Source organism: Rutidosis leptorrhynchoides, chromosome 9 (genome assembly GCF_046630445.1).
Source record: "Rutidosis leptorrhynchoides isolate AG116_Rl617_1_P2 chromosome 9, CSIRO_AGI_Rlap_v1, whole genome shotgun sequence".
Classification (NCBI taxonomy): domain Eukaryota; kingdom Viridiplantae; phylum Streptophyta; class Magnoliopsida; order Asterales; family Asteraceae; genus Rutidosis; species Rutidosis leptorrhynchoides.
The window spans coordinates 339952364-339965299 of NC_092341.1; the positions used below are offsets into that span (position 1 = coordinate 339952364).

A 12936-nucleotide genomic window follows, 5' to 3' on the forward strand; every position below is an offset into this window, starting at 1 on the left:
AGGGCACATAATCCTTGTGCATTAAAATAAAAGGGCATCCTGACGCACGTGTAGCCGCGTCGCGGCTTCCCCAGGCCCGCGGTGCGGTTCTCAGTTCATTTTGATTCCAGAACTTGTCACATTCAAACCCATCAGATATGGCAGCTAGCCGCGTCGCGACCCCATAAGTGTAATCTGTCATCAGAATCTACCAAAACTACTCACCATCAGACATAGTGCATAGCCGCGGCGCGACTTCTCAGCCCTCGACGCGGCTCCATATGGGAATACGTTTTGGGGTGTTACACATGATCTCATGCGAAAGAGTTAACCCCGGTCCGCCCAATAGACTCCGAAACATATGGCTTTTTTCGAGTGATTTGTCAAACTTGAACGCTACAGAGTCAAATCCGATTGGGCCTTGTTAACACACAAGATTGGTCCAGACTCAACTCGATTAGCAGGCTGAGCATTAATTCGGCCTGAAGAAGAAGAGACAAAAGTACTCGGCCCATATCCAAGACAATTATCCCCTTTCTGTGGCAGTTTACAATTGGAACCCACACACGATTTCAAACCTGAAGCAGAACCCGATACATGAACCAAATCCGCATAAACATCCACGAGTTCGTCAACCGAATCGAAAATCGAAAGATTAGTGTCAATCAATATCGAGAACCAACCATCGGTTCTGTCACAACATTAACTGGAGAAGTGATAGAAACACTTCCAATGAAGATTTTCTTAATGGGTTAGGAACGGGGTCCCGAATACAAATAAGGTAACGAAGGTGGAACGAAAGAAACATCATCCACGTTACGATTGCGAGAAATACACGAACTACATTCGAACTCAATATTGTTCCGTTTACAGAACTTCTGTAACTCTAGCCTCAGAAGCATACACCAAAGATCCAAAAACGACATAAAGGAGAACATAGGGAATAACATAATTCGAAGGGGAATTGTCAACACGAAAACACGAACATGAGATGAAACAAGAGGAGCCATATGTATTTTTACTTTTAAAGAGACATCTTCTAAGTTAACGGTTTAAGTGGGACCAAGACCTTTGCTAACCGACGGGATATTAGTAATTACTCACGCAATTACTAATATCAATTTGTTATTCTGTTTAATTGAATTATAGTGCAAAAGCAAAAAACCCCCTACACGTACGTAGGTGTTAAAAAACGCAAAACAATTACAACATCAATGGATTAGAGAAATCCTAAGATCAAATCCAGTTTACCACACCCTCTACGCGCACGTAGGTATTAGAGTAAAAGCCAACTTATGAACTTGACATAACATACAACCAACCATTTATATACTTGATATGAATTCTTTTATCACTCCTATGTGGGACAAGTTCAATTTCTTTTAAAATCCTTCTAATTTGCACTAAACTAGCAATTTTGAAACGCGATACCTGATTCACCTTTAATCCGTTTTGAACACGCTTTAGTTCATTTAACGCCCTCATTAGAGGCTACAAAACCCACTAGATAATCGTTAATATATATATATATATATATATATATATATATATATATATATATATATATATATATATATATATGGGCAGGATCAATGGGGAAGTAACCAATCGGGGGAAAGCGGGGGAAGCAAAAAAAAAAAAAATTCATTTTTTTTGGAATTTTTTTTCAGGCATCAAGATAACACGAAAATATGAACATTTAAAAAAGACACTTCGTGATAAATGTTATTATTTAGGCGGGAAAACGATCGACAAAAATAACATTCAAGATAATATTGATCGTGAAGAATGTTAACGTTTTTTTCCATGTTTTGTGAAGTAAAATTTAGTCCGATTTAGAGTTTAGGCTTTAGGGTTTAGGGTTTGGTGTTTTGAGTTTATTCCATAAACCCAAAACCATAAACCCAAAACACCAAACCCTAAACCCTAAACTCTAAACCGTTCGTGTTAAAAACTCAATTTAAATCCTAAATCTAAACCCTAAATCTAAACCCTAAACCCTAAATTTCTAAACCCTAATATCTAAACCCTATAAACCCTAATATCTAAACCCTAATATCTAAAACCTCAACATATGCTCGAAAAACACGATAATTGTTATATATTACTTCTTCGAGCGTTTTCCCGCTAAATAAAAACATTTATCACAAAGTGTCTTTATTAAATGTTCATATTTTCATCCATTCTATAATGTTCGGGAACAAAGTTTTTACAAAAAACAAAAAAAAAAGAAGTTTTGTTTCCCCCGATTGGTTACTTCCCTCTTGATCCTACCAATATATATATATATATATATATATATATATATATATATATATATATATATATAAAATTTATGTATTACATATTAATTTATGTTCAAATGGTGAAACACACTTTTTCCAATAATTTACCAACATATTTGTCATAACACAATTAATAATTAATAATAAGTAAGATAAGGTAATTTATAAAAACATATACATAATGATTGATTGATTTTCATTTGCATGATAAATGACAACAAAACCATACACCACACGTTTCGGCAAAAAATTATATGTCAAAAAATTATATATTTTTTTGGTTTAAAAAAAACAAAACATGGTAAACACATCACATGGAACATGGAGTTCAAACAAGACAAATGAAAACAAGCACGTGGCACGAATCAGAAATGTTACTATATCTTAATTGTTAAAATACAATGAATAGCCGGTCAAAAAATATAGAATAAGATTAAACGTATAAGAAATTATGATGCATTTAAAAACCTTTTTATATAGATATATGATGGCAATTTACATCGACTTTGATGAAAGATGGTATATGATTTGTTATATCAGTTGGTATTAGCAATGAAACAATTATTTTTCCTTATAAGTTTTTAATTAAAATTTAATGTGTATATCTTACTAGACTAGAAGTAGTTTATCTACTTTGGGGTAGACGTATAATTGTCTATATTTTACATCTTAATACATCACACCTTTCATTATTATGTAGTGTCATTGTATGTACATAACATATATAAATAGTAATGTGTATGCATAGTTGTTTCATGAATTTGTTTAAGTAGCTGAAAACTATAAATAAGTGATTAAAATTATACGTTGGACGATGATAAAACCTAATCTTAATGACCAAAGAGTCATTAGCTAGTAGTATTGAGGTGAGTTTGTAACAATGAAGTAGTGGGCAATGTGTTACTAAAATGTCTTATCCCGATCATGATGTAGTGTTACTGTGAATGGTACTAGACATTGGTTGTTGACTTGCATTTTAATTTTACAAAATTTTATAAATGAATAAATAGTTAGATTATACTTAGAATTTAAGGATGAAATAGAATAATAATTCCAAACATTTTCCGTTGTTTCAATAGGATACATTTGTTAGTTTTGATTGTTTCGAGTAGAATTTGCATGCTTTTTAGAAATGTTCAATCGGTTGTAATCTTTACATTTCGTCTCATCCTTTTAAATTTCATATATTCACTTTTTTGAAGAAGAACATCAAAATATAGTCTTTTTTTAACAAGAAGCACACACACATACCATTTTTATTCACGACGGGACTCGAACTCACAACCTTAGAGTTAATGAGTTCTCTTAATATCGCTAGACTAAAAGCCATTTGGTATGGACCATTAGTTTTATTTTGAATAAAAAAAACAATCATTCCATCTTATAATGAATCCTGCAAAGCTTCCAACCAGCCAAGAAAGACGAATGGGTACCCAACTAATGCTTTCTCAAACCTACATTATATTTGTAAGCCCAACATAGATTCATACTACAGTTACCAAATACTATTTTTGATGATTTTTCTTTAGGATAATATGGAAATAAACACAATGTATAAACAAGGTTGTCAGAAGCAAATATAACTACTCAGTTGATGGTCCAAAATCTCTTTAATCTTTTGGGCCACCTTCAATTCAATTTATCATAATATACTCCGTATATAGGTACAAAGACTTGTGTTGTAGAAGCATCAACAAATGTAATATTACTGCATCAAAAATAATTTTTTGTTCCGTTTCAGTTGAAGCTGGAATATATGAAATATACACACTTTGAACTTCCAGTTGGTCTACCTCGAACACTAGCTTTATTTTTTAACTTTATTATTACTTCGTAAAAAGGTTAACCATCTCAAACCTCACTGTAAGCATATAGGTTCAAATGTCTATAAGTTTCATGCTGATTGTGCTCTCCATACAGATTGTGCAATAGAGGTGGCAAAATCAACTTATCATATGGATTCAGTAATAGGTAATATAGTAGATACAGGTAAAGGTGAAAAAGATAATAAGGTACAGATTCTAAGTTTCTAACACAAGCTTGTAGAAACTGCTAACAGAATGAGTCAAAGAACAAAATAATAGTCCAACTGGATGGTAGGGCCACTAAAGAGATACATAGAATGTGGAAGCTGACTGCAAAAGGATGTTTTGCAAATTCCTACAAATCTACAATATCTGAGATGAACATTGGGTAAAAAGGCTAATCAAGTGAATCAGTCAGTAATGTGAACACATGGTAGTATTGCCATTTACCTTCTATTTCAAAACCAGCATTTGAGAGACGCAAACAGGAGACATATTTAAAGACAACTGACGACAAATCTCCAATTTATTGGTTTCGTTTTCTATCACCATTAACAGATTATAATCTTTCTATTTAGAATCCATCCATAATACATGTAAAAGGAACTAACTCATTGCAAATCTACATGTGTACGTATATATAAATTGCACGTAATAAACAGTAGACATCGGAAATGTAACCAGAATCATCACCTGATTATCGGGTTTTCGTTTGTTCATAACCAACAGACTAACTCGGCTTAACCGATGGCTGCAGCATAGGGAAAAAGGTCCAGTTGTTGTGGGACCCCAACTCAACACCATTCATGTTGTCAAAGTTGAAATCCCTACTCATTGAATGTCGTTTACAGTCACATTGTTTCTCCTTGCCTTCTTCATCTAATGGTGTCTCGAGTGTTTCACTCGAGTTTTTCATGTTCGCGCAATATTCACAAGGACTTTCGGTTCTTTTTGAAGTTGTTTTATCGGTGACTAGTGAATCCCACTGACGTCCTGATGTAGTTCTAAAAGAAGATTCTAGATTGTTTGTGAGATCCAAATGGGTCAACTCAAACGAGACCCGGTGATCAATTAACGGTTCTCCTTTTGGAGAATTGGTCGCTGAGTTGGCAAGCGATGCTACCTCTGAAATTTGGCTGATTTCCCCACCGTTTGGGGTCAAAGTACCGGAACCTAATCTTGAACCCAACCCATTTGGAGTCAATGAACCAGAACCAACCCTTGAACCCAATCCATATGGGGATGCTGAACCCGAAACACCATTTGGGGTTGCAGATTCAGAACCTAATCGTGAACCCCATTTACGAGTGGCGAAGTACTCGTAACCAACGAACTTTTGGTCCTCCCCAACCCTTAACTTGAGAACACGATGTTGTTTATCGGGAAAAGGAGAAGATGTACCAGAATTTGGAATTGTTGAACCTGCGCTTCCAGTGTAAGCCGGATAAGGCTGGAATTCATATTGTGAAAGCGGGAACTTAGCGTTTGACCCCATACTGTGTCTTCGGGCCCGCGCAAGAGATGAAGTCAAAAGCTGAGCGAACGGGACTTCAGGAGATGAAGGTGTGGTTATCTGTACAGATTCGGGAGGTGGAGTGAAGGATGCAGTAGACGGTTCAGTAGTATATGTAGAAGAAAACACAGGGGGTGAAACTAACTGAGTCTCATAAGCATAGGGACCAACAGTAAAAATTGAAGAAGAAACTTCTTTTGAGTGAGGGTTTTGAGAAAGAGATTTAAAAGAGAGTAACCCAATTGGTGAATAGGATGCAGAGGGAGGATCAGACTGGAGAAAAGATGCAGGAGAAGAAGGTGGAGCTATAAAAGGAAATATTACAGTGTTAGATGTGTTCATAGTTTGACTCATGGGTGCTGATGGTCCATGTGGCGTTGACTCGGGAACCAAGATGGCGTGACTTATTTGTTTGCTTTGCTTGTATGACCCGAAACACCAGTATAAACTCCAACAGCTGCCCCATCTTCTTTTCTGATACAGAAATATACAAAGCAATGTAAATAACTCAGTAACAGATCATAGCATTCATGTACAAAAGAAACGGAAGAACGAGTAATATCACTTGTCATTTATTAATTAGACTAAAATGATAACAGCCCTATCTCCTATATACTAATGTGCAAAGAGGTTTGAATTCTGCTTTGTTTACAAACAAGAAACCAACCAATTGCAAGGTGTAACATAAGAGTTTCACCTAATAAAGAATTTTCTACCTTGTATTTTAGGTAAATTATGTTTATACGAGATCATTGTTCCTCCTAACATCTCGCTTTCACTTTAAAAGGTCAGCACTCAATTTAGTTGTACTTGACTCAAGATGCTACATATGAATATATGATAAAGATCGTCACGAAAAAGTAGTGGCTTAATATGCTCTGTAAAGAGTAAAGACTAAAAATAGTCAATGCTCAAGATTAACATGTTCATACCAAAAGTTTAATTTCCTATCTACTAAAGTCCCCAGAAGTAAAAGTGGTGGGACAGTATTTATATTTATTTATTATTATAATAATTACAAAATTTGATTCATTATGCTAATCTACTGTTTTAGTGTGATGATATGCAGATAAGGTCAATTAAACAAAACAGTCAATTGATTTCTTCACTACAGTATCCACCTTGTTCTCTCAAGCATAATTCATACTTTACAAATCATGAATACATAGTGATCATAATTTATATTTGGCCATAAGAAGAAGAAAACGATAATAAGTACTATAAAAGTATAAATGATCATAATACTATTATAGTGTCAGCTGTTAATGGTCCAGGTACGATTTATTGCATCTAACCTATATAAGTCTGCTTTATCTGGAATAATAATACCATTAAAATTACGTAGAATTTATCCAAATAAACTTCATAAGTGGTCCCTTTAATAATAAATTCACAGGTCCTATGATATAGTAACCTATTATCATTTATATAATCTTCAATTATACTTAAGTATAGCACTTAATCAAACACAAATGTTGTAAAACAACTGAATTTTACATCTAATATATTCATCACTACTGATTGCACTTTAAGCAGAAACTTCATGGATCAGATTCTATTATATATTATATATTATATATACTAATAATAAGACTAATATTCGTTACACGATCAAATACTTGAACAATAACAAATCAAGTTAATCAGAATTCAAATTGAACACAAACCTGTACGGACGTTGGCTGTACACGCCTATCAGCGGAAGCTATAGCGGTTGCCGCAGCGTTCACCGTCTCCACTGTGTTATTAATCGAGCTCATATCGATACAAAACCGTCAACGGCGACCGGAAAACTATAGATTCATCGGAAATGCAACAGAAAATGATAGGATACAATAATCGAACAGCATCACATGTATCAAATATGCATATACATAAAGTAATAATGAATAGAATTAAAAATGATGATGATGATGATGATGATTAATTAGAAAGTTGTATGACAAAAAGGAGGATGCACACGACTCGCCTATCTCTATCTTTCTCTCTCTTTCTAAAAGTATATGTGTATCTATATGTATGTATAGGTCTAGCTGTGATTTTTTGTAATTATGTTGCACTAACACTAAATTTAGATATTATTGTTATAATATATAAATATATATATATATATATATATATATATATATATATATATATATATATATATATATATATATATATAAATGGATAGTCAATTATTGATACACAAAAGTAATATTATTGTATTACCTAAACTTGTGATATTTTTTGCTATAAATAGCCATGAATGCAAGCATTAAACTTGCACCATTTTCTCACACTTACAAAGTGTTTCTTTCTTTCTCTCCATTATCATCTTTGTTCTTACACTTCATTATTAGTATTCTTAATCAAGAATCAAATCACTAAAGGTAGTTATAAGCCTACTGAATTATAACATCAAGAATCAAACCACTAAATGTAGTTATAAGCCTACTGAATTATAACACGTTATCAGCACGATAATCTTAATACTAATTATGGTTGGCTATGCCACCTAAATGATATATGGTCGGTTATACCACCTGAATAATATATGGTCGACGCTGTCGTCTAATTATCATTTATGTTACTAACATTTATATTTCAATTATCTAACATTTATATGGCCGACACTGTCGCCTAATTATCATTTATGTTACTAACATTTATATTTCTATTATCTAACATTTATATGGCCGACACTGTCGCCTAATTATCATTTATGTTTACTAATATTTATATTTATGTTATATAACATTTATTAATGATTGCTTACATATGGTCGACACTGTCACCTACTTATCATTTATGTTATATTAAATTTATGTTTAATGTTTATATACTTATGAATATAAAGTGACTATAATTTATCATGTTGTTTGTTTTAATAGAAAATGTCGAATCTGGAAAAGCTTAAATTTACTCCTTTAGAATCAACTGGAAACAACTACATGCCATGGGTTATAAAAGTAAAAATGCATCTTAAATCAATGGGCATTCTTAAAGCCATAAATGAAAACAACACTTGTTCTGAAAAAGAACAAGCAACGGCATGTTGCTTTATTCATCAACATATTGATGAATGCTTACAAAATAATTATGTGACTGTAGAAGATCCCCATGTTTTATGGGAAGGTCTCAAAAGCAGATTCAATAATCAAAGAGAAATTTTACTTCCAGCTGCTATGGAACAATGGAGAACATTAAGGTTCCAAGACTTTAAGAAAGTAAATGAATATAGCTCAGCTCTGTATAATACATGTTCACAACTTAAATTCTGTGGACATGAAATAAGTGATGCAGACATGATGGAGAAAACTTTCTCCGCAATGAATGCTGCAAACATCACAGTGTAAAGAAATTTGAGAATGCTAAAGTTCAAAACATATCCTGAACTTAATTCATATCTCTTAGTTGCAGAGCAAAATGATGAGCTATTAATGAAAAATCAGCAATCCCGTCCTACTGGTACACTTGCAATCCCTGAAGCAAATACTGCAAATAATTATAAACAGGGACAAGGACGCGGGCAAGGTCGTGGTTATAATAACCATCACCATCATCATGCCAAAAGCCATAACTATGGTAGAAACCATCCTTATGGTAATGGTAATGGGTGAGGACGTGGTCGTGGTCGTGGCCGTGGTGGTCAAAGAAATAATAACCCACGAAAATATAAATATCAACCACAAAACAAGCCCACTAAACAAGATGTTGAAGAAAATTCTTCTAAAAATTCTGAAGAATCTTGCTACAGATGTGGTAGAATGGGCCACTGGGCTAATACTTGTCGAACATCTAAACATCTTGTTAAGATGTATCAGGATTCGCTGAAAGATAAAGAAAAGGAAGTAAACTTTATGGATAACGTCGATCCAACAGTCACTGAGAAACCATCTGATTTATATGAAGATTTCTTGAATGTTTAAGTTGTGTGTCTTTCGAAAAATAAACGATTTAATATCGTCTGTCTTTGTCATTATGTTTGCTAAATGTTTCAGTACTATCTATTTGCGTGTAAAATATTTTGTAATATTAATGTACTCACTATTTATTTCTTATATATGAAGTTCAATATGAATTTTGCTGGAATACAACATCAATCAAGTGGTGGAGATCTCTGTATAGCAGACAGTGGAACTACACACACTATACTTAAATCAGAGAAATATTTTATTGATCTAAAACCAACGGAAGGAACTATACATACAATATCAGGACCTGCTAACTTGATAAAAGGGATAGGAAAGGCAAATTTCATACTACCAAATGGTACAAAATTTTTAATAAATGATGCCTTATTTTCTCCCAAGTCAAGCAGAAATTTATTGAGTTTCTCTGACATATACCTTAACGGGTATGATTATCAGTCAGTGACAACAGAAAATGAGAAATATTTAAGTATCACTGACAAGAGTCATGTAGTTGAAAAACTGCCAAGACTTAGTTCTGGATTACATTATACACATGTAAATGTACCAGAAATACATATGGTAGTTAATGAAAAATATATTGATCCTGGTGTATTCAGTTTATGGCATAACAGATTAGGCCATCCAGGATCAACAATGATGAAAAGAATTATTGAATGTACTCATGGACATCCACTAAAGGATAGAAAAATCCATCATGATACAATGGTTCCATGTACATCTTGCTCTCTTGGAAAATTGATAACTAGACCCTCACCACTTAAGGTTGAGAAAGAATCACCAATGTTTCTTGAAAGAATTCAAGGTGATATATGTGGACCAATTCATCCACCATGTGGACCATTTAGATATTTCATGGTTCTAATAGACGCATCTAGCAGATGGTCTCATGTTTGTCTGTTATCAAGCCGTAATGTGGCATTTGCAAAATTTCTTGCCCAAATTATTAAATTGAGAGCTCATTTTCCTGATTACACCATTAAAAGGGCGAGACTTGATAATGCTGGTGAATTTACATCTCAAGCATTTAATGACTATTGCATGTCTATAGGAATTGTTGTTGAACATTCTGTTGCTCATGTGCATACACAAAATGGATTAGCCGAGTCATTGATTAAACGTTTACAGTTAATTGCTAGACCATTGATAATGAGAACAAAACTCCCTGTATCTATATGGGGTCATGCAATTTTACATGCTGCTGCATTGATTCGCATCAGACCAAGTGCAAGTCATAAATATTCCCCCTACAACTTGCTTTTGGTCAAGAGCCAAATATTTCCCATCTTAGAACATTTGGTTGTGCAGTGTATGTTCTAATTGCGACACCACAACGTATAAAAATGGGTCCTCAAAGGAGGTTGGGAATATATGTTGGATATGAAACATCTTTAATATTAAGGTATATTGAACCTATGACAGGTGACGTTTTTACAGCACGTTTTGCTGATTGTCATTTTAATGAAACATTGTTCCCTAGATTAGGGGGAGAAATGAAAAATAAAGAAAATGATGTTTCATGGTGTGAACCTTAATTAAAGTATCTTGAACCTCGCACAAAAGAATGCGAGACAGAAGTTCAAAAGATAATGCATATACAAGAACTTGCAAATCAATTGCATGATGCATTTACAGATACAAAAACGGTGACAAAATCATATATACCAGCAGTAAATACTCCACCTCGAATTGAAATTCCAAAAGCTGGCAATAACGTCACTCATGAATCTTTGCCACGTCAGAAATGTGGAAGACCAATTGGTTCAAAGGATAAAAATCCTCGAAAAAGAAAATCAGCTGATAATGAAGTAAAAGAAAGTGTTCAAGAAGAACCACAAATCAGTACTCCTACTGCAGAGGAGATTGATGATGTCAATACAGAAATTGCAATCAATTATGCATATTCAAAAATATTATGGAACCGAAATGAAATGAAAAATCTTGATGAGAAATTTTCATTTAATGTTGCATATGACATCATGAATAATGATGATGATCCAGAACCAACATCTATGGTTAAATGTCAAAATAGACATGATTGGGCTCAATGTAAAGAAGCAATATGAGCTGAATTAGAATCACTCAATAAAAGAAAAGTTTTCGGATCCATCATTCTCACTCCTAAAGATGTGAAACCTGTAGGATACAGATGGATTTTTGTCCGAAAAAGAAATGAGAAAAATGAAGTTACAAGGTATAAAGCTAGACTTGTAGCTCAAGGTTTTTCTCAAAGACCGGGAATTGATTATGAAGAAACTTATTCCCCTTTTATGGATGCAATTACTTTTAGGTACTTAATCAGCCTGACAGTTTCTAAAAATTTAGAAATGCATCTCATGGATGTTGTGACTGCTTACCTATATGGATCACTTGATAGTGATATATATATGAAGATACCTGAAGGATTTAAGGTACCAGAAGCATCAAATGCAAAACCCAAAGAAATGTATTCGATTAAATTACAAAGATCTTTATATGGGTTAAAACAATCGGGACGTATGTGGTATAACCGATTAAGTGATTACTTGATAAGCAAAGGGTATACAAATAACCTTACTTGCCCTTGTGTTTTCATTAAGAAAACAACATCCGGATATGTGATCATAGCTGTTTATGTTGATGATCTTAACATCATAGGTACAAATAAAAAGATCTATGAAGCCATTCAACTTCTAAAGAAAGAATTTGAAATGAAAGATCTCGAAAAAACCAAGTATTGCCTTGGTTTACAAATTGAGCATATGCCTAATGGTTTACTTGTACATCAAACAACATATACTGAAAAGATTTTGAAACGTTTCAATATGGACAAGACAAAACCATTAAGTACTCCTATGGTTGTTAGATCACTCAATGTTGAAACTGATCCATTTCGTCCATGTGAAGATCATGAAGATATTCTTGGACCAGAAGTACCATATCTTAGTGCAATTGGAGCTCTTATGTATCTTACAAATTGTACAAGACCTGACATTTCTTTTGCAGTTAATTTGTTGGCAAGGTTCAGCTCTGCTCCTACCAAAAGACACTGAAATGGGATCAAACACATATTTCGATACCTTCGAGGAACTACTGATTTAGGATTATTTTATTCTAACGAATCAAAACAAGATTTGGTTGGTTATGCTGATGCAGGTTATTTATCTGATCCACATAAAGCTAAATCTCAAACTGGATATGTATTCCTAAATGGAGGTACTGCAATATCATGGCGTTCTCAAAAACAAACACTTGTTGCTACATCATCAAATCATGCCGAAGTGATTGCATTACATGAAGCTACTCGGGAATGTTTTTGGTTGAGATCAATGACACAAATCATTACTGATTCTTGTGGACTAGAACGCGATAAAAGTCCAACAATTATCTATGAAGATAATGCAGCTTGCATAGCACAGATGAAAAAAGGGTATATCAAAAGTGACCGAACCAAACACATA

At 33.7% G+C, this 12936-nt stretch overlaps 1 protein-coding gene across 1 annotated transcript; it reads right to left on the minus strand.

Moving 5' to 3' along the window:
• Positions 1-4565: 4565 nt before the first annotated feature.
• LOC139866291 (uncharacterized) lies at positions 4566-7612 on the minus strand. The gene is made up of 2 exons (XM_071854483.1): positions 7250-7612; positions 4566-6056 (listed from the first exon to the last, which is right to left on the minus strand). Exons 1-2 carry the CDS (start codon positions 7340-7342, stop codon positions 4800-4802), a joined length of 1350 nt encoding a protein of 449 aa, XP_071710584.1. The 5' UTR covers positions 7343-7612; the 3' UTR covers positions 4566-4799.
• Between the last annotated feature and the right edge of the window lie 5324 nt (positions 7613-12936).

What these genes read in the sequence shown, in the direction of transcription:
- LOC139866291 (XM_071854483.1), bottom strand. Translation starts at nt 7,342, where the DNA reads ATGAGCTCGATTAATAACACAGTGGAGACGGTGAACGCTGCGGCAACC. An exon ending in TACAGCCAACGTCCGTACAG is followed by an intron (nt 6,057 to 7,249) that starts GTTTGTGTTCAA and finishes TTTCTGTATCAG; the next exon opens with AAAAGAAGATGGGGCAGCTG.